The following is a 21,245-nucleotide window of genomic DNA, read 5'->3' as shown; positions in this document are numbered from 1 at the left end:
CTATGGCAGCGGCTTGGAATGAGAGATATTTAAGGTCTCCTAACCCAAACCATTCCATGATTTCCTCATCATTGGTGGAAGGAAAGATCTTGAGACGAGGACTTTGAATTTGGGGCTGGAATGAAGGTCTGAGGGTGTTTCCAGCCACCTTTCCCAAGGTTTAGAGACCCAGTCACTCCCTACAAAAAACCCAGGATGAATAACCAGGAAGAATTCAGGAATTGCTCGTTTGGGATGGATTTCATCCCTATTTTCCTGTTGATTCCCTGCCCCGTCACTTCAGCTGAGTGTGGCCTGGGGAGAGGACAGGTGATGTTCCTGACTTTGGGAACACGAGGTCTGTTCAGTGCCAGAGTCCAAGGTCCGGGGTCACGTGGTGCCAGTACCAAGGACATGGGAAACTCCATGGGCTTGTGCTGCAGGTTGTCCTTTGCCCCAGTGTTTTGTCACTTGGTGTGTGACACGTGTCCCATGCAGGGTCCTGCCACCCCCAGAGCAGTGCTGGGAGTGCCACTTGTCCCCTGTGCTGCCACCCTGAGTCCCTGGTGTTCCAGGTGCTGGCACAGCTGGTGCCACGTGTGCCCTGTGTGTTCCCCCCACTGTGCTGCCACATATGTGCCCCATTTCTGCCATGTCACCCCCCCCCCCCCCGTGTCCCCTGTGTGTGCTGCCATTCCTGGTCCCTCTTGTCCCCCGTCACCATCTCTGTGTCACCCTTGTCCCCTGTGTGCTGCCATTCCCGTGTGCCCCCTGTCCCCTCTGCTGCCATCCTATGTGTCCTGTGTGTGCCCCATGTACTGCCATCCCTGTCCCGTGTGCCACCACCCCTGTGCCCCGTGTCCCCTCTGCTGCCATCCCCTGTGCCCAGTGTCCCGGGTCTATCGCCATCCCTGTGTTTTGCCATCCCTGTCCCATGTCCTCTGTGTCACCATCTCTGTGTCCCCCGTGTGCTGCGATCCCTGGCGCCCTGTCCCTGTGTGTCCCGCGTGTCCCACTGTCCCTGTATCCCCCCTCTGCTGCCATCCCGGTGTCCCCCATGTGCCGCCATCCCCGCGCCACGTGTCCACTGTGCGCAGCCACCCGGCGTGTCCAGCTGTGTCACCAACCCTGTCCCGCGTCCCCCTTGTCCTGCCATCCCCGCGTCCCCCTTGTCCTGCCATCCCTGCTGCCCCGTGTCGCCATCCCCGCTTCCCCCCACCCCGTGCTTCCGTATCCCTCCTATTTCCCCGCTCCTCCCCCGCCCCTCCCCGTGTCCCCTCCCTTGTCGCCGTGTCCCCGCCCCGCCATGGCGCCGCTGGCGGACCTGTACCAGGTGTCCATGGCCTACGGGCACTGGCGGGCCGGGCGACACCGCGCCCCGGCCGCCGCCGAGCTCTTCTTCCGCCGCCCGCCCTTCCGCGGCTCCTTCGCGCTCGGGGCCGGCCTGGCTGAGGGGCTGCGGGGGCTCCGAGCCTTCCGCTTCTCCGCTGCCGGTGCGTGGGGACAGCGGGGGACAAGAGGGGGACACGGGGGAAGGACAGGGTTGTAGGGAGGAGTGGTAGGCGAGGGGAGCCTCCCAGTGGGACTTGGAGGGACAGGGGAACAACTCCAGGGGGCAGCGCGGGACAGAGGATGGGGAAGGGACGGGAGGAGCGTTGTGGGCAGGGGTCTTGGGCGAGGAAAGGGGGAGGGAGAGGGGGAACAACTCAAGGGGACAGGGGGGAGGATGAGGAAGTGACAGGAGAAGCGCTGTGGGGAGCGGTGGGGGGAGAGGGAGAGAGGAACCTTCCCAGGGAGACTTTGGAGGGACAAGGGAACAACTCCAGGGGAGAGGATGAGGGAAGGACAGCGGGGAGCGGTGGGAGAAGAGGGGAAATTCCCCCCCGGGGAGGATGGGGGAGCAACTCAAGGGGACTTGTAAGGGACAGGACAGCTCCCAGAGGGGTCTGGGGGCTACTTCAGGGGGACAGGAACACCTCTCAGAGTGATCTGGGGATGGGAACCCCCCAGGAGCATTAGGGGGGGACAGAGGAACCCCTCAAGGGGACCTGCAGGGGACCAGGACAGTTCACACAGGGACTTGAGGGGGTAAGGACATCTCTCAGCTGAGTTCTGTGGTGGGGGAGAGGGACAACATTTGAGGGGGACTTGGGGGACAGGAGGTCCCCCTGGGGGATCTGCAGGGGATTAGGACAACTGATAGAGGGACAGGGACATCCCTCAGAGGGACCTGGGGGACAGGGAGACCCTTCAGAGGACACAGAGTGGGGATGGACACAAAGAGCCCTCAGGGAAACTTGGAGGGGACACCGGGACACCCTTCAGAGATGTCCCTCAGAGGGGACTTGGGCCACCCCACCCTGTCTCGCTCTGTGCTGGGGGGGTGCTGTCACCCACCTGGCCATGGGAGGCTTGGTGTCCCCTGTCCCTGGTGTCACCGTGCTGTCCCCGCAGACGTTGCGTACCTGCGCTCCGTCCTGCCCAGCACCACGGATGACGCCTTCTTTGACTACCTGGCCACCCTGGACGCCTCCGAGGTGACCGTCACCGCCATTCCCGAGGGCTCCGTCGTCTTTGCCAGGGTGGGACCCTCCTCCATCCTCTTTCCTGACCATCCCACCTCTCCTAGCTCCCAGCCCTCCTCTTTTCCTTGACTCTGGGACCCCTTTGAACCCCGGTCCTGCCTTTCGAGCCCCCATTGCCCCCATTTTCCCTGACCCTGGGAGCCCCTGGACCTCCATTCCTGCCTTTCCAACCCCCAGATCGCCCTTTCCTCAACACCATGGACCCCCTGAACCCCCTTTGTGGCCATCCTGGGCATCCCCACCCTGTGAGCCCTTTCCTGGGCTCAGGGACTATCTGGATCCTTACTCTGGGCAATAGGATCCCCCTGCACCCCCTTCCCTGGCACTGGGATCCCCTTGTATGCCCTTTTCCTTCACCAATATCCCCCTCCAACCCCTTTCCTGGGCATCCCACCTTTCCCAGGCCCAGGCCTTCCCTTTTCCTTGACTCTGGGAGCCCTTGGACTCCCATTCCTGCCTTTCCCAGCTCCGGAGGGGCTGGGATGTCACTGCTGTTCCCGCAGGTGCCGTTCCTGCAGGTGAAGGGGCCGCTCCTGGTGGTGCAGCTGCTGGAGACCACTTTGCTGTGCCTGGTCAACTACGCCAGGTATTTTGGGATGGGGATGATCCCAAAGCTCCTGGAAGCTGGAGAGGGGCAGGGAAGGGAGTGCAGCACCCCCCAGTCCAGGGGGAGATGTGAGGCTGGGGACACCCTGGTCCTGGGGGTACCATGACCCCACAAATCCCCCGCTGGAATTTAACTGCTGGAATTCTACCAGTTGAATTTAACTACCAGAGGGTGTCCCAGTGTCCCCCCCAAGTTTTCCTGAGGGCTTTCCATGTCCAGCCCACCCTGTGGTCCCCTGAAGGGTCTCCCTGTCCCAAAGGTTCTACTGAGAGATTTCCTGGTCTCCTACAGGTCCCCCAGAGAGGTTCCCATGTTCCCCCCAGGGCCCCTTGGTCAACTCCACATCCCTCTCCACTGAGTCCCGTGGTGATCCCTGCCCTGTCTGAGCAGGGAGGGTCCTGGAGCCCCTTTCCCTTGGCTCTGTGTGACCTGTCCCCTTTGTCCCCCAGCCTGGTGGCCACCAACGCTGCCAGATTCCGCCTCCTCGCCGGCCCGGACATGAAGCTCGTGGAGATGGGGCTGCGCCGCGCGCAGGGGCCGGACGGAGCCCTCTCGGCATCCAAATATTCCTACATCGGGGGTGAGTCCCGCCCCGTGGTGCCCGGTGCCACCGCGGCCCTGCCATCACCTGGGTGTCCCCCCCATCCCTCCTCGCAGGCTTCGACTGCACCAGCAACATCCTGGCGGGAAAACTCTACGGAATTCCGGTGCGTGGCACCATCGCCCACTCCTTCATCATGTCCTTCAGGTGCCTGGAGGAGGTGCAGCCACGGGTGAGCGGTGCCTGGGATGGGATGGGATAGGATGAGGATAGGGATGGGAGTGCAGGTGAGGGTGGGATAGGGATGGGATGGGATGAGGATAGGGATGGGAGTGCAGGTGAGGGTGGGATAGGGATGGGATGGGATGAGGATAGGGATGGGAGTACAGGTGAGGGTGGGATAGGGATGGGATAGGGATCTCATGGGGGTGGGGATGTAGAGGGGAATAGGAATGGAGATGGGAATGGGTTGGGATGGGATGGGAATGCAGACAGGAATGAGAGTGGGATGGATGGGAATGGAACACTCCATGTGTTCCCACACTGCTGGCACCTTGGATAATGCCATGGACTGTGCAAATCCCACATTCTCCTGGCAGGAGCTGCCGCCTCGGGCTGGAGGAGATCCCATGGACCTCGCAGCCCTGGCCGTGTCCTGGCTGCAGCGAGTCTGTGACCTGCTCCAAACTCCTCCTGCCAAGGCCAACCAGGGCGAGCTGGCCGCCTTCGTGTCCTATGCTGTCACCTTCCCGTGTGACTTCCAGGGATTGCTGGACACCTACTGTGTCAGGAGGTGAGGACGCCAGGACTTTGCCACCATGGGACAGGGGGTGGATGAGTCCCTCCTTGTTGGTGGCCTTGAAGTAGGAATGTTGGCTGGAAACGTTGCTGGATCCACCCTGGATCTGTGTCCTGCTTGTCATTAACAATTTCCTTGCCCATACCAGGAGTGGCTTGCCCAATTTCTGTGCTGTGGCCTTGGCGCTGCACCAGTTGGGATACCGGGCCATCGGAGTGCGCCTGGACAGCGGGGACCTGGCCCAGCAATCCAAGGAAATCCGGCGAGTTTTCCGAGCCTGCGGAGCTCAGTGAGTCCCACGGCAGCCCTGGGATGGATGTCACCGATCCCTGTTATCCTCACCTGCACCCAGCCCCTCATCCTGCCAGGATTTGGGAGCCCTCACAGCTCTGGGGTGCTGCGAGTGGATCCATGGATCCTCCCAAATCCTGCTCCTTCCAGCTTCCAGGTGCCCTGGTTTGAGACCATCCCCATCGCTGTCAGCAATGACATCAGTGAGCAGAGCCTGGAGGAGTTTAGGAGGGAGGTGAGGAACCTGCTGGCACAGCTGGGAAGTCACCTGGGTGGTGCTGGCAGGGCTGGAATGTCACCTGGGCTGTCCCTGGTGCTGGCAGGGCTGGAATGTTGATGGTCTCTGTCTTCTCCGCTGCCTCAGGGGAGCGAGATCGACATGATCGGCATCGGGACCAACCTGGTGACGTGTCCCCTGCAGCCATCGCTGGGCTGTGTCTACAAGGTACAGGTGGCAGCCTAAATCCCAGATATCCCAATCCTCTGAGCCACTTCCAGGTGCTCTGCACCTGCTCCATGGCCATCCAGCCCCGCTGGAGTCATGGAACTACAAAATAGTTTGCCTTGGAAGGGATTTTTGAAGATCATCCACCACCCATGGGCAGGGACACCTTCCACTATCCCAGGTTGCTCCAAGCCCCATCCAACCTGGCCTTGGACACTTCAGGGATGGAGCAGCCACAGCTTCTCTGGGAATTCCATTCCAGGGCCTCACCACCCTCACAGCCAAGAATTCCTTCCCAATATCCCATCTAACCCTGCCCTCCGGCAGTGGGAAGCCATTCCCTGTGTCCTGTCCCTCCATCCCTTGTCCCCTCTCCAGCTCTCCTGGAGCCCCTTTAGGCCCTGGAAAGGGCTCTGAGGTTCTCCAGGCTGGACATTCCCAGCTCTCCCAGCCTGGCTCCATGGCTGAGGGTCTCCAGCCCTTGGAGCATCTCTGTGGCCTCCTCTGGATTCACTCCAGCAGCTCCACGTCCTTCTGCTGTTGGAGACCCCAGAGCTGGAGGCAGCTGTGCAGGTGGGGGTCTCACCTGAGCGGGGCAGAGGGGCAGAATTCTTCCCTCTCCTCCTGCCCACACTGGGGTCAGCCAAGGACATGGGGAGGTTCCAGGTGCCAGTGTTGGGTCATGGCCAATTCTTTTCCCTCCAGAAGCCCCAAGTTCTCCACAGGCAGAATGCCTGATTTTGGGATGGTTTTAGGGGTTTTTATTTGTTTTTTTCCAGCTGATTTGCATCGGTGGCCTCCCCAGAGAGGTCACAGGCGCCCATCCCTTCCCTTCCCTTCTCCCACAGCTGGTGGAGGTCAATGGCTCCCCATGCCTGAAGCTCACGGAGGATGAGGAGAAGATGACAATCCCAGGGATGAAGACGATCTATCGGCTCTATGACGCTGCTGGTGAGTCTGGAGGCCTTTCCCAGAGTTCTGGGGGAATCTCCTGCTCCATAACCCTCTTCCTGCTGTCCTCCTGGCAGGTCACCCCTTCATGGACCTCATGGCCCTGGAAGAGGAGCCGTCGCCCAGCGCAGGGCAGGAGCTGGGGATCCGTGTCCTGGGGCGGCTTGGGGAGACCACCAAGGTCATTCCCAGCACTGTGGAGCCCCTCCATCGGACCTACTTCAGGGATGGCCAGGTCAGGGGTGGTCCCATCTCCTGGGGCCGTCTCGCTGGGGTGATGGATCTCTCTTCCACGCTGGGTGATGGATCAAGGGCGGTGGTGGCTTCTGAGATGTGCCAACAACTCTGGTGCCAGCTTGGACACGGTGGCTCGTTGGGATTGGTGCTGGGTGGTGGCTTCCCACATGGATCTTCCCACATGGACCCCCATTCCTGCAGGTGTGTGAGCCCCTGCCCAGCCTGCCTGAGGTGAGGACCCACGCCCAAGTGTCCCTGAACCTGCTCAGCCCCGCTCACCGCCGGCTCCACGAGCCACAGCCCTACCCGGTACGTCCAGCACTTCCCACATTCCCACTTGGGAATGCCACTTGGAATCGGTGGCCTGAGCAGAGCCACCACAGAGCTGCTCCCTGACCCCTCTTGTTCCCATCCCAGGTGGCCATGACGGAACGGCTGCACCGGCTCTTCCTGGAGCTGCGTCAGGGCAGCCACTGAGAGGTCCCTGCTCATCCCCAGCTCCTGCTCCGTGCTTTTTTGGGAAGCCCAGGTGACCCGTTGGGAATTAGCTGCTCTAATTCAGACCTTTCCGCTGCCTGGTGCTAACCCGAGGAATGCGCAGGACCTGGGAGAGCGCCCTGGGGGTCCCAGCAGGGAAGCTGGGAACACAGGGATGGGGAAGGCAGAGCTGTCCCTGCGTCCCCTGGAGGTGACAGTCCTGTGCCCGACTTGGTGGCCCTGCCAGCCTTGTGCCTTATCATGGTGGCCCTGCCACTCCTGTGCCTTCCTTGGTGGCCCTGCCAGCCCTGTGCTCTCTCTGGTGGCCTCCCCATCCCGAAACTCCTTGGTGGCACCAGAACGAAGTCTGGGGTGCCACCAAAAGGGTGACATGGGACACCCATGGGAGATCATCTTTGCTTTGGCAATTCTAAGCTTCAGCTCTGTGGCCACATTCCAACTCTTTCCATTCTGGCCGAGTTCCCTGGGATGTGGAGGCCGGCTCCAGGCTGATCCCACCTCCAGGTTGATCCTGCTTCAGGTTGATCCCAGCACCTGCACTCTAACCCCAGTTCCCACAGAAAACATGGCACTAACCCACACTGAGCTTCACACTAAGCAAAAAATTTAAATAAAGGCCTTTTCCCACCATGGCTCCGACCCTAAATCCAGTGGAAAAACCCTTTGGAGCTCCATTGGGAGTGGGAAGATGAGAGAGGAAATCCCCAGGGATCAGACCTGTGGGTTCCCTGTCCACCCTCCCCTCCATGGCTTGGATCTTGGCAGCAAATTATAGGGAATAATTAAGAGCTTAATGAAGCGTGGCCTGATGGCCATGGATTTCTGGGAATTCCAACAGCACTGTATCCCATTTTAAGACAGGAAAAAAAAACTCCAGGAAAGCCAGGATCAGTTTGGTGTAAGTTAGATTTTTTTTTTTTTTTAAGAGCAAAGCACCAAAGAGAAAGAGTCCATTGTACCTGAGTAGAGATGTTCCTGAGTTTTTGGGAGAGGAGGAATGAAGAACAAGGAGAGTGACCTGTGCCAGCCTTTGGCACCCTCATGGCTAAGATGCAATTCCTGATGTTCAGGAACCATTTTGGTGGGCAGAGAAAAGCTCCCAGATGTCTTTGCACTTTCTCCTCAGGTATTTATGGATATTGAGGAGATTTCCTGAGCCTTTTCTTCTCCAGGCTGGGCAAATTCCAGCTCCCTCAGCCTCTCCTTGTAGGAGATGCTCCAGTCCCTTCATCATCTCTGTGGTTTTTCCTTGGATTTTTGTCTCTCTTGTACTGGGCAGCTCCAAACTGGACCCAGTATTCCAGGTGTGACCGATCACAGCTGAGCAGAGAGAAAGAATCCTTTGGAATGGATTGCACTTGGAATGCCAAAAGGATCCCAAACCACGCGTCCCAAGCCACCAGGACCGATCCAAAGCTCCAGGCTTTGTTAAAATTTCTGCACTTGGCATTAAAGAGGGGGAAAAAGGAGCAGGAACAGGGTTAAACCTGCACATCTGGGACTCCTGGATGCTTTCCTCGGGGTTTTGTGGAATCTGGGCATCCCACTGACTCCAGGCACAACTTCCCACGTAACGGCAGAGAAGCCCCGAGTTTACAAATTTATTTAACTTAAGGAACACCAGTTCCCACCCAAACCTTAAACCTTCCTGCAGTCACAGCAGGAAAGCCCAGAGTGCTCATTTTTTTTTTTTTTTTTCCATTTTTGCCCTTGGAATTCCAGAACTTGGAAGCGGATGCAAAATGGGACAGAAAGTGCTAAAAGTGAGGTTGGAACACTGAATTCTGTGCGGATTTTGCCAAAAAGAGGAAGCAGCAGAAGCCCAGATGTTGCTCCTCTGCTCAGTCCTCCTTCCAGTTTTGTTCTTGGAAAAATACCTATTTTTAAAGCATAGCTTCAGCTCAGGATATCCATGATTGGAAATAAGGGAGAGTGGGGAAAAGTGCCAGTTAGTGCTGGATTAGGGAAGTGCAGGGAACTGAGGGACACAGGTGTGGAAAATCCATCCCGGGCCCTCTCAACCACACCTGGTTCTCCTCACTCCACAAATCCAGGATGTTTTAGGAAAGGTTGTGGTCTCCTGGTAAACCTGTGGGTGATTCCTTATGTTTTGATTTCTGTTGGTCCCCAGCTTTGGAGGGAAGGGACAGCAGGGAAAAAAGGATGTGGGAAGGCTCCAGCTGCAGAGTACCCAGAGAGGGAGAACTGTGGAATGTGGGGAACGAGAATGAATTTGAGCATCAATAATTCCAAGTCCAGCTGTGCCCACGTCCCAACTACCACTGTGAAAAAGCCAGGATTTAACAAACCCAGCCTGACTTGGATAATTTGACACCAGGAGAGGTGAGAAGAGGCAGCTCAGAGCATCCAGACTCGGATGCTTCCACCTTCAGGGATGATCCAAGCTCCCGTTCCTGACGTTGCTCGGTGACATCGTCCCGGGACGGTGTCACTTGTAAAGTGCCATTTTCCTGCTCTGGTACAGGTACATGTAGGCATCACAAAAGAGGCGTTTGGCCACCCCATCCATGTCCCGAGGCTGCTCCAGGGCCAGCACAGCCAGGGGCAAGTCCAGGTATTTGGCAACTTCTGGGCACAGCGTCACTGTGGGAATGTTGAAGCCGTTTTCACCACCTAAGGCGGAAAAGGAGGAGGAAAATCCCAAATCAGATCCCAAAGGGATGAGTTCCTACAGCTCCAGCAGATCCCAGCACGCTCAACAGTCATGCAGAACCTCAGCTGGGAGATGTGGAGGCCAAAAGCAATGGAAGAGGCTGGATGAGGGGAGAGTGTTCAACCTGAAGGAGCTCCAGGAGAGCTGGAAAGGGACTTGGGACAAGGGATGGAATATCAGGACATAGGGAATGGCTTCCCACTGCCGGAGGGCAGGGATAGATGGGATATTGGGAAGGAGTTCTTGGCTGTGAGGGTGGTGAGGGGCTGGAATGGGATTCCCAGAGAAGCTGTGGCTGCCCCTGGATCCCTGGAAGTGTCCAAAGCCAGGTTGGGTGGGGCTTGGAGCAACCTGGGATAGTGGAAGGTGCCCATGGAAGGGGCTGGACCTGGATGGCCTTTAAGGTCCCTTCCAACCCAAACCATGATTCCCTCATAAAAACAAAGTGGGGAAGGACAGGAGAACAATCCATGCCCACAAGCTGAGCCAGCTGGGATAGGATCCTAAATCCCTTGTTTGACCACAGCCAGAAGCTGGAAGCACCTGGAAAAACTCCCACCTGCTTGGCTTGGCCACTCTGGAATCCAATGGAAGCCAAACCCAGAGAGAGCCTAAACCGGAGAGGAAAAGGGGGATTGAGCAGCCCCTGGCAGCTTCCCACATCCCATATCCCACATCCCATTCCCATTCCCTCACCGTGCCGGTCAGCCATGCTGTCGAAGAACATCCAGTGCTCGTTCCCAGGGCCGTATTTCACGAAGGACACGTAGTGACTGGTCTCGATGCAGAGCACTGCAAACAGCTCCAGCTTCTCCCGGGGGACCTGTTGGCAGCCCCGGGTGCTCCAGCTCCGGAATTCCTCTGGAATGTGCAGCCTTCTGGGTTTGTGCGCTTTGCGGTGGCGATGGGAGTGAACCTGAGGAGAGGGGACAGGGTGGCATTGGTGGAATGGGCCTTGACCCAACAGAAGATGGGGCAGAGGTCAGATTCCCGATTTATTCCCTGCTGATGTGATTCCTGTGCTCCCTGCTTGCCTGGGAATGGCATTGTGGGAACAGCCTGGCAGCAGGAAGCTAAAACGGGAATGTCACCCTCCGACAGGCAGAAACTGTGGGAATGCTCATGGAGAGGCAGCAGGGAAAGATCAGCACTCGGTTCCTGAAGGATTAATCCTTATTTATGGAACAGGTTGTCCAGAGAAGCCGTGGATGTCCCATCCCTGGAATTGTCCAAGGCCAGGTAGGACAGGACTTGGAGCAACCTGGGATAGTGAGTTCCAGGGGGTGGAACTGGATGAGCTTCAAGGTCCTTTCCAATCCAAGCCTTTCAGTGATTCCATGATTATTTAGGCTCTGTAGAAGCAGAGGGTTCACAACCTCTGGCTCATGGTGGGAATGACCCTCAGGAAAAGGCTGCTCCATGCCCAACCTATGCAGCTGCAGGGACAGCCAGGGAAATGTGGGGATTTTGGGAGGGTTCATCCTGCTGACAGCTTCCAAGATGGATGTTGGGAACATCCATGGAAAATACCTGTCTGGAGCAGGAGCTGCAGAACTGCTTCAGGCCTGTGGCTGCAAACACCTTGTCCTTGAAACACTCCGAGCATTCCAGAGTGGCAACATCTCCACACAGGCAGCATTCCCTGGGACCTGCCGGGCAAACAGAGCTCAGAGGGAGTGTCTCCTCCAGATTCCACCTAAAATCCAGCTTGTCCTGCCAAAACTGGGACTCAGGGAAGAAGAATCCCACCCCAGAGAGCCCAGAGCTGTTGCTCACAGTCCATCATCCATAACTTACTGTCCAGCAGCAGATCTGTTATATCCAGCTCCAAGGAAGGGATGATTTTGCTGAACATTTTATATTCCTTCCCAAAACGTGGCATTTGGATAATGAAGCAAGATGGGATCTGGGAAGAAAAAAAAAAAAAAAAAGGGAAGGGAGTCACCCTGAAGAAGAGCCAAATCCCAGAGATTTCTCTCTAAATTTGCTGTCATTATTCACAGGACAAAAGGGAAACAGGGAAAGCAGAGGCCTTTTCCTAAGTCATGTGTGGATTCAGTGTTGGATATAAACCATCCAAGGCCTCACAGGTACTTTGGGGAGCAGGAAAAGCAGGAAAGCAGAAGGAAACTGGACTCACCTCCACCAGCTTCAGATCCGAGGACAGGAAGGAGCGTTCCACCAACTGCTGCACGTCGGGAACCACCAGATCCTCCTGTTTATCCATAAATATCTGGTAGCAGTAACATTCCTGCTCCTTCTGGCCTCCTGACCTGCAAGGAGAGGTCTTGGGATTGGGGATGTGGTGACACAAAAATTGGAGCTTCCCAAGGTTTGTCCTGGGAGAGCTCCTGGGCTCAAGGCACCGAGGGTGGTTTGGTGTGACACAAAGCACATTTTCCATCCAAAAATACCGAATTTGTGCCAGGGGAAGAGGAGATAAGTAGGAACTTTGTCCTTGTTAGCCCTTTGGAGCACCACATCCTGCTCCTATGAGCAAAATTCCATTTCCCCTTGATACAAATATAAAAACTAGTTTAACATTTAAATTGACAAATGGATGCTTTGATGATTAATTTCAAAATGCATCCAGTAAGCCAAACTCAAGGTGAGTTGCGTGCAGATCTCCCACAATCCCTAAAAAGAGAGCAGGGAAAGGATTTCCTTGGGATGACCCCGTGCAGGGGAGCTGCAGCACAGAGTCCTCTTTGTGCTCGGCCTTTCCCAGCACTCCACGATCCACGGCTCGAGCGGCGGCTCCACAAAGGAGCACAGAACTCCCAACAATTCCCTTTCTGTGCTCCCAAACAGCACAGTTATTTTTGGCTTCCTCCAGCCTCTCATCCTCTTTGTAGAGTCCCAAAAAAACTGGGACTGCATCCATGGACTGCCTGTTTGAGAGGCTGTGGGAGCTGAGCCAGCTTGGCAGCCTTGGACACATCCCAAATTCATCCAAAAGCTGTCGGATATTGCTGGATCTGCTCTGAAGTCGGACATCACCTTTCTCAAACCCCTTCTGGCTCTCCCTGAGGCTGGAACAAGTTTTTTATCCCTATTTTCTGAAGGCAGCACCCTCCAGGGAAAGCTCAGAAGTGTCTTTTCCCGGATGGGAAGATCACGACCAGCAGGATCAGAGTCTGTTCCCAAGGGAAAGCAGAAGGAGCTGCACAAAACTCAAGAGCTGTGATTCCAAAAAACTTCGGTGGAAAGGCACAAGTGACCCCCAGGGATTGTGAGGTGGAAAATTAATGAGCCTGGCCTTGGGAATTGCATCCCTCAGCTCTGAAAACTTACTGGAGCTTCAATAGTGGCTCAATTCCCAGGATCTGCTGCATTATGAGATTGAGGAACTCCTCAGGATCTGGAAAGTGAAGAAAGGATGGATCAGACCATGCCAAGAACTGCCTTGTCCCACTACATCCAAGAGCTGCCAGATAAACATGAGCCAATTCCATGAACCTGGAATTTCCTCTTCAGGTTAGGGGACAACTGGGATAAAGGCTGAGAGCAATTGGTTCAGGCACAAATCCCAAGGGGAACATGGAAAAATGCGAACCAGCCTTCAGAGACTGCACTTCCATGGAATTCCAGGATGGTTTGGGTGGGAAGGGACCTTCAAGATCATGGAATTCCAACTCCTTCCATGGGCAGGGACATCTTCCCCTATCCCAGGTTGCTCCAAGCCCCACCCAACCTGGCCTTGGACACTTCCAGGGATGGGGCAGCCACAGATTCTCCGGGAATTCCATTCCAGGGCCTCGCTACCCTCACAGCCAAGAATTCCTTCCCAATATCCCACCTATCCCTGCCCTCTGGCAGTGGGAAGTCATTCCCTGTGTCCTGTCCCTCCATCCCTCGTCCCAAGTCCCTCTCCAGCTCTCCTGGAGCCCCTTTAGGCACTGGAAGGGTACAGAGAGATTTAAAAACTGAAAGGATTTTCCAAGTGAATTTCTACATCAATTAACATCAGCACCTAATTAAAGCACATTCCTGGGAGAAGCACAAAGGGAAGTTGCCAGCTGGTGCCTGGATGAGGCAAAACACAGGGAAGCAGCTGGGGAAAGGTGCCAGAGAGCTCCTCACCTTTCTCAGCGTTGGTAAAGCTGGAGCACTGGCCCTTGTCTGTGAGCTGCTCCCGGAGGTGCATCACGCTGCTGGCCCGGACAAAGCCAGTCCTGGGAACAACAACCAGCTGCAGGTGAGGGAAATCATGGAATGGCTGGGCTTGGAAGAGATCTTAAACTTCATCCAGTTCAACCCACTGCCATGGGCAGGGATAGCACCAATGAGATGAGGTTGCTCCAAGCCCTGTCCTGGGACACTTCCAGGGATGGGGCAGCCACAGCTCCTCTGGGAATTCCATTCCAGGGCCTCACCCACCCCTTGTCCTGTCCCTCCATATCCCTTGTCCCAAGTCCCTCTCCAGCACTCCTGGAGCCCCTTGAGGGACTGGAAGCTGGATGGTTTCCCCTCATCCAGCCTGGCATTGCATGCCAACTTTGGGACCAGCGGCTCAGCAAGGCAAGGCTGCTGCTTCACCAACTCCAGGGTTCCCTCCAGAGGTTGTTGGAACCCCAGGAATCCCCCTTCCTTCCTTTTACCGGGAAGTGCAGCTCCCAAGGCTTCCTTCTGAGCACAAGAGCTGTGACAGTCCCACATCTCAGGGAAAGGAACAACTGGAAGAATCACAGGATCATGGAATGGTTTGGGTTGGACAGGATCTTAAAGATCATCTAATTCCAATCCCCTGCCAGGGGCAGGGAGACCTTCCACTATCCCAGGTTGCTCCAAGCCCTGTCCAACCTTCCCAAATCCAGAGCTGCTCTGGGAATTCCATTCCAGCCCCTCACCACCGTCCCAGTCAAGAATTCCTTCCCAAAATCCCATCTCAATCCATGCTCTGGCAGTTTAAAACCATTCCTGCTTGTCCTGAACACCTTTGGATGTGGCTGCCAGGTTTCCCTCAGTGCCAGGTAATTCCTTCAGGGCAGCAGGGAAGGAATGAAGGCAAGATGGGACAACTTCCAGCATTCCCTACACTCACCTTCGGAGGGGATTGACAATCTCATCCCGCAGAATTCCCTGGACATTCCTGTCACACTGTGGGAAGGGCATGAAGAGCATGGAGTCCAGCACGGATGTGCAGGAGAAGAGGCTGTGGGAAGAGTGGGATGGGTTTGAGTTTGAGGGCTTGGAAGCAACAGGTGGAACCAAAATGTGGTGGCTGGTGACAGTCAATGGCTTTGATGCCCAACAATCCATGCATGGAATTACAGGGAAGTGAGGGAAGCACATCTGAACAGTGAGGCACATCTGGAGAAATGAACACTGGGAGAAAGCAATGGAACAGCGCGGGGAGAAGGAAATTCCTACTTTGCAGCCAAAACTGCTCAGGGAAAGGCACCACTGAGTCTTTTCCTCTCCAAGCAGGGAAGTTGGGACCTCCTGGGTGGGTTGTCTGGAATGATTCCAGCCAGAACTTCCAGGGACAGAGTCAGCATGATCCAAGTCCAGAAAACTACGAGCTCTCAGCACCCTGAATGACAGACACAGGAGTCTTCAGGGCTGGAAAACCTGCTGGATTTGGGAAGGAGATCCAAAAGCAGCCTAGAGGTTTCATCTCCACAGTTACATCCTGCTCTACACCAGGTAAACTTCCAGCCAACTTGGAAATCCAGGGAAGTGCTGCAGTTTGGGGCTCTGCCCAATTAAAAAGTCACTCATTTAATGAGACTCCACCACCCAAGCAGGTCCTTACCTGAAGAGAGCTGCATCCATGTAGCAGGAATTACAATGGCCTTGGATGCCCTTCATCCGCCCTCGGAGGACACGGACTGCTGCCTCATTCCTGAGGGGAGGAAAACTCTCTGGAGCCTGTGGAAGAACTTCTTGTCCTCCTGCAAGAAAAGGAATTTCCTTCACCTTCTCATCAGGGTCAACTCTGCCCTTCCTTGACACCCCAAAAGTCTGAGATGAGTCTGTAACTCTCAAATTTAAGGTGGCTTCTCAATCCTGCTTTTCATAAATCACAATCTTTCAGATGTGTGGGATGTTCCTTATGGAATCATTTAGGTTGGAAAAGACCTCTAGGACCATCGAGTCCAACTGTTAACCCAGCCAAGGATGTGGTGTGCTGTAAACACCAAAAAACAATGCTTGAAGAAAGGGAAGAAACGCTGCCCACGGGGTTTCTCCATGTCCTTCTGCCATCACAGCCCCGTTTTCCTGCTTCCCAGAGGACTCACTGTAATCCCCGAGGGATAAGTCAGAGTTGGGAAAGCTCTGGAAGCGCATGTCAGGCTGGCAGGAATTCAGCCTCACGAAGAGGCCGCGCTTTGGGGCGCAGTGGAAGTAGGACTTGCCCAGCCACTCTCCAGCTGTGACCCCCTTGTCTTCATCCTGGGAAAACAGCACCAGGGAAGAGCCTGAGAGCGGGATTTATGGAATTATGGTTGGAAAAGAGATCTGAGATCGAGTCTAACAATGCAATGCTGCCAAGGCCACCACCAGATCGTGTCCCCAAGTGCCACATCCACAGGGATGGGGACCCCACCCCTGCCCTGGGCAGCTGTGCTAGGGCTGGACAACCCCATCCATAAAGGAATTTTCCCAATATCCAACCCAAATCTCCCCTGGAGCAATTTGAGGCTGTTTCCTCATGCCCTGTCCCTTGTTCCCACCGGGCCTCACCCTCCTGCCAGGAAGTTGTGGAGAGTGAGAAGGTTCCTGAGCCTCCTTTTCTCCAGGCTGAGCCCTCCCAGCTCCCTCAGCCACTCCTGCTGCTCCAGACCCTTCCCAACTCCATTCCCTCCCTTATCCTGCACATGGGGATCCCAAAATTCCATCCCCCACGTTCAGCCACTGGCACCAGCACTCCCAAGTCCTTTTCCAGCTTTCCAGCCTCACCAGTTCAACTCCAGCCATTTTGTCCTTGATTTGGGGCAGGTAGCCCAACCAGCGGATGATTCCCGAAACTTGATTCCCTTTGTCCAAGGTGATCTGGACCATGGAGTTCACTTCCAGGGGTGAATTCCCACTTTCTCTCTCCTCGCTGCTCTTGCTGATCTCTCGTTTCACTTGGCTTGGTTTTCCAAAGCCCACATCAGAGTCGAACGTTGGGAAAAAACCTGTTGGGCAACACAAACCATCAGGAGAGGTGGGAATTCAATCCTCTGGATCTAATTCCAGGTCTGTTTTGGAAATTCCAAACTACACACACCAGCAGGAAGCTGAGCAGCAGGGACACAAGGTGCAATTCCCAATGTTCCAAGCTGGTCTGACAGTATGAGAGGGAAGGATCCTGCTCCTTGTTTCCCTGCTCAAAGCTTCACATTCCAACCTCTCGCTGGCCCTGGAGCTAATCCAGCCCTTCCCAGACTACTGGAATGGCAGCAGGGGGTTTATTTCCTAATTGTTCTACTGATTCCTTGTCTTGTCCAACAATTCCCACCATTGCTGCTGGCACCTGAGCCTTTCCCACCAGGATGAAGCTCCTGCTCCATCTTTTACAGCTGAAATAAAGGCCCTTTAACCAGTGGTGCCTCTTCCCTGAGGGATTTCTCTGCTACAATTGGATTCTCCTCACAAATGGGATCCAGCTTCAGCTGCCTCACGCAAAGAGTTCTGTGTGGAACTTGAGATTTTTCCGTAAATCCCAATCATTTAAGACCAGCTGGAAGTTTTACTGGAATTTCAGCTCCTCAGTACCCTCCAGAGAGGGAATAAATCCCCTCTGATTCCCCAGAATGTGATCAGGAGAGACACATCCAAAGATCACCTACTTTGCAAGCTCTCCTTCACAACAGAATCCATGGGGATTTCCCTGAAAATGTCGGTCGTTCCTTCTTCTTCCTGAAAGGAGGGAAAACTCCATCAGCTAGGGGAAAAAAGCCACCAGCTAGGGAAAAAAAATCCATCAGCTAAACACTGGAATATGACGGAATTTTTTAAACATGCCTGGGAAGTTTGCATGTAACCTCACATCCCTTTTGGACATCCCCTCTACTTCTCTTTCACGTCCCACCATAATGTGTTGTTTTTCTTGTTCTTTTTTAAAAAAATTTCCAAAAAAACCCATGGAAAAGCTGCTCTTACCGGACAAACCTTCACAAACCACTGGCTCCCTTCCCTGTAAACTGCCATGGCAATTCCTTTGGTGAGGATCTCATCCACGTAGAAGCTGACGGCGTCTCCCACCTTCACGGGGACCACCTCCTCTGTGTCCTGCTTTCCCGGCTTCTGCTTCCCATAATCGTTGCCTGATGTGGGAATAAACTGGACTTTGCTGAAGGGCAGGAAGACCCCACAGTTCCTCTTGCACTTGAAGTACTCGGTGCCGTGGTAGGATCCGTCGCTTCTCCCTCTGTTTTCCCCCTCTCCCTGAAAACACGCCGGGAAGGGATGTTACACACAGAAAATTCCATGGAAAAAATAAGGAATTCGCTGCCACAGGCCCCTTACCTGCAATTCCACCCCGAAAAACACTGGAGTCAGCACAGCCAAGCTGGGCTTGTAGACGCTCCCGATGTAGCGCACGACTCCCGGGAAAAATTCCCGCTCCACCTCCACCATCACGTTTTGACCCAGCACGGCTCGGAGAGCTCCTTCCAGGCTCAGCCTCTCCAGGAAAAAATTCAAGCGCTCGCTGTGGCTCCCGATGGCCAGGAGGAACCCGGCGGCTTCCTGGCGCACGGGCTGCAGGACTTCCAGGTTGATGGTGACCGTGGAGCTGTCGTCCAGCATGATGACCTTCAGGAAGCAAGCCGGAGGCCCATCCTCGGAAAAATTCCGCAGGTAGCTCCTCTCGCTGCAGAAGCACAAGTTGCCAGCTTGGAAGTATTTGCTTCCATAAGCACAGTCCTCCATCAGGATGTAGAAGCAGTTCCCGTCTGCTGCTGGAGGCAGGAGGTTGGACATGGCGGCTTCCCTCGGTTGGGAGAGTCACAGCAATGGGGATTTGTGAGTGTTAGCGCAGAATTCCCGAATAATCTGGGGTTGGAAGAGGTTTTAGGCTCAACCTCAGGCTCAAAGCCTCGCCCAGGTGAGTTTGAGCGTCTCCTGAAGCCTCCCTGCTCCCTTTTTCCAGGTGTTTCATCACCCTCTTGGTGATTCAAAATTCCATCTAACCCAGTTTCCCACATTCCTGCTCATCCCTGTTCCCTCACTGTGCTTCCATGGGAAACGTCCAGCTCTGCCTTCTCCACTAAACCCTCCCACAATGAGGCTGTACAAAAAAAACCCCCACGGAATGGTTTGGGTTGGGATGGACCTTAAAGATCATCTCATTCCATGGGCACCTTCCCCTATCCCAGGTTGCTCCAAGCTCCATCCAACCACACCTGGAATAATTCCAGGGATGGAAAGGCTGCTCCAGCTCGTCCAACCTGTTCTAACACCGTCCAGCCTCATTAAATTCCACGTTTTCTTTCCTTCCTCACAGGAGTGAGGCAAAGGATCAATCCTGCCTTTAAAAATTCCTTGGGAAAGGGATTCCCACTCTGTCACTGCAGCTCCTCCGTCTTGCTACAGCACATGAATATTCAAAACATATGCAAATCACCCAGTGAGGTACTAAAGATCTCCAGCTTTCCTAACAAATATTTAATTATTTATTATATAATTTGTATTAGAAGAAATGCAAATATTTGGAAGCAGGAATATATTTTGATGCTTATTTTCTTAGGTAAGTTCTGACAGTAAAAATTCTGGTGGTTAAAATTCCAGGAGTTAAATTCCAGCAGTTAAATTCAACTGGTAGAATTCCAATAGTTAAACTCAACTGGTAGAATTCCAGTTCAATTCCAGTAGTTAAATTCTAATTGTTAAATTCCAGTAGTAATTAAAATCTACTTTTTATTAAATTAAATTCCACTTTTTACCCCTCTCCATCTCTCCTTCGAGGATTCCACAAAAAATTAGGATCCCAAATTTTTGTTTCAACATAAAGGGTGAGTAAAGAAAAAAAATTTAAAAAATAAACTCTTTTCCTCACTAAAAGCCCAAAATAAATTGATTTTCCTGATGAAATCCCCAAGAATAAACTATTTAATTAATCAAAACCCCAAGAATAAACTGTTTTTCTCATTAAAAACCCCAAGAATAAGTTTTCCTCATCAAGCCTGTTTTCTGCACAAAAGCTCCAGAAGAAACCACCTCCCGCAGCAAAACAACATAAATAAACCATTTTCCTCATAAAAAGCAAAAAATAAACACCTTTTTATCACAAAACCCACAAGAATAAATCATTTTCCTCATCATAAAGCAAGAACAAACCATTTTATTCATCAAACCCCAAGAATAAACCGTTTTCCTCATCAAAACCCCCCAAGAATGAGTAATTTTCCTCATCAAAAACACACAAATAAACCATTTTCTTCCTCAAAAGCCAAAATTAAACATTTTTTTCTCACAAAAAACTCAAAACCAAACCATTTTCCTCATCAAAGACTACGAATAAATCCTGTTCCTCATTTTCAAAAAAAACAAAAGTAATTTCTTTTCCTCATCCAAACCCCGGAATAAACCCTTTTTCTCATCAAAAAACCCGATAATAAACGATTTTTTTCACGAAGCCGCAAGAATAAACAGCTTTTTAAAAGAAAATAAACAAGCTAATTTCCTCACCAAAACCCCCAAATAAACCATTTTCCTCGCGAAAACACAGGGACAAACCCTTGTCCTCATCAAACCCAAGTGTAACGCGGGTATTTAAACCAGAATATTCCCCATTTCCCCCGATTTCTGGGAATAAATCCCCGTTCCCAGCGCTCTGAGCGGGCTGTGGGTTCGACCCCTCGCCTCACCGTCTCCGCTGCCGCTCCGGCCCCGGCACTTCCGCGTCCGGGCGCGCGCGCGCGGCCCGGCAGCCAATGGGGAGCGGCGGGGGGCGGCCGACAGCCAATGGGAAGGAGGGGGCGGGGCCAGAAGGAGGGAGGGGGCGTGGCTCCACCGTAGGTCCCGCCCCCTGCTGGATGGGCGGGGGGAGGGCGGGAACTGCGTGAGGGGCGGCGGGAGGGGGGTGTCCCCGTGGACCCGAATTTCTGTGGATTCGCCTGTGTTTCCATGGAGCCAAATCCCTATGGATCCGTGAATTTGCGTCCCCATGGACCCATATCCCTATGGATCCGTGTGTGTGTCCCCATGGACCCAAATCCCTGTGGATTCGCCTGTGTTTCCATGAACCCATGTCCCTATGGATTTGTGTGTCTCCTCATGGCGCCATGTCCCTATGGATCTCTGTGTGTCCCCATGGACCCAAATCCCCGTGGATTCACGTGTGTTTCCATGGACCCAAATCCCTATGGATCCATGTGTGCATGTCCTCATGGACCCATGTCCCTATGGACCTGTGTGTGTCCCCGTGACCCCATGTGTGTCCTCATGGACCCGTGTGTGTCCCCGTGTCCCCATGTCATTGTGCCATGTGGCCCCATGGCCCTGTGATCCTGCATCCCTGTGTCCCTCTGCCTTGTGTCCTGTGTCCCCTTCCTGGGTGGCCCTGCCTGCCACAACACACCCCCAAGTGTCCCCACTGCTGCTGGGACAAGGGTGACACACTGGATCCAGGATGACCAAGCCACCTCCCATGGGACATCACCCACCCCGGGAACACTGAGGTGGCAGCAGAGCTGGGAAGGGA

The 21,245-nt window shown here is 54.2% G+C and overlaps 2 protein-coding genes across 6 annotated transcripts; one reads left to right on the top strand and one right to left on the bottom strand.

Moving 5' to 3' along the window:
- The first annotated feature begins 1,254 nt into the window (after positions 1 to 1,254).
- On the top strand, positions 1,255 to 7,563 carry NAPRT (nicotinate phosphoribosyltransferase). 2 transcript variants are annotated; one of them, XM_042036531.1, is made up of 13 exons: positions 1,255 to 1,472; positions 2,434 to 2,516; positions 3,068 to 3,150; positions 3,621 to 3,751; positions 3,829 to 3,944; positions 4,312 to 4,505; positions 4,660 to 4,800; positions 4,953 to 5,037; positions 5,167 to 5,247; positions 6,096 to 6,198; positions 6,276 to 6,433; positions 6,637 to 6,744; positions 6,853 to 7,563. In XM_042036531.1, the coding sequence occupies exons 1-13, from the start codon at positions 1,286 to 1,288 to the stop codon at positions 6,910 to 6,912; spliced, it is 1,530 nt and encodes a 509-aa protein (XP_041892465.1). In that variant the 5' UTR covers positions 1,255 to 1,285; the 3' UTR covers positions 6,913 to 7,563. The 2 variants fall into 2 exon arrangements, with proteins under 2 accessions (XP_041892465.1, XP_041892464.1); XM_042036530.1 differs by having other exon boundaries at positions 2,434 to 2,561.
- Positions 7,564 to 7,821: 258 nt separating this feature from the next.
- Positions 7,822 to 20,478, bottom strand: LOC121668622 (ubiquitin carboxyl-terminal hydrolase CYLD-like). Of its 4 annotated transcripts, none has more exons than XM_042036526.1 (15): positions 20,410 to 20,478; positions 18,068 to 18,533; positions 17,702 to 17,986; positions 17,389 to 17,458; positions 16,514 to 16,734; positions 15,853 to 16,006; positions 15,366 to 15,504; positions 14,652 to 14,762; positions 13,691 to 13,782; positions 12,902 to 12,968; positions 11,748 to 11,880; positions 11,405 to 11,513; positions 11,138 to 11,256; positions 10,304 to 10,523; positions 7,822 to 9,567 (listed from the first exon to the last, which is right to left on the bottom strand). In XM_042036526.1, the coding sequence occupies exons 2-15, from the start codon at positions 18,521 to 18,523 to the stop codon at positions 9,383 to 9,385; spliced, it is 2,361 nt and encodes a 786-aa protein (XP_041892460.1). In that variant the 5' UTR covers positions 18,524 to 18,533; positions 20,410 to 20,478; the 3' UTR covers positions 7,822 to 9,382. The 4 variants fall into 4 exon arrangements, with proteins under 4 accessions (XP_041892460.1, XP_041892461.1, XP_041892462.1 ...); XM_042036527.1 differs by lacking the exon at positions 20,410 to 20,478 and adding an exon at positions 20,231 to 20,397; XM_042036529.1 differs by lacking the exon at positions 20,410 to 20,478 and adding an exon at positions 10,167 to 10,218 and having other exon boundaries at positions 9,492 to 9,567; positions 18,068 to 19,526.
- Positions 20,479 to 21,245: the final 767 nt, after the last annotated feature.

The sequence above is a fragment of the Corvus kubaryi genome, unplaced genomic scaffold, assembly GCF_017639235.1.
Source record: "Corvus kubaryi isolate FWS band 111438036 unplaced genomic scaffold, C.kubaryi_AGA036_p1.0 37385, whole genome shotgun sequence".
NCBI lineage: Eukaryota > Metazoa > Chordata > Aves > Passeriformes > Corvidae > Corvus > Corvus kubaryi.
The sequence above is the reverse complement of the archived record's forward strand: the minus strand, read 5'-3'. Positions and strand labels throughout refer to the sequence as shown.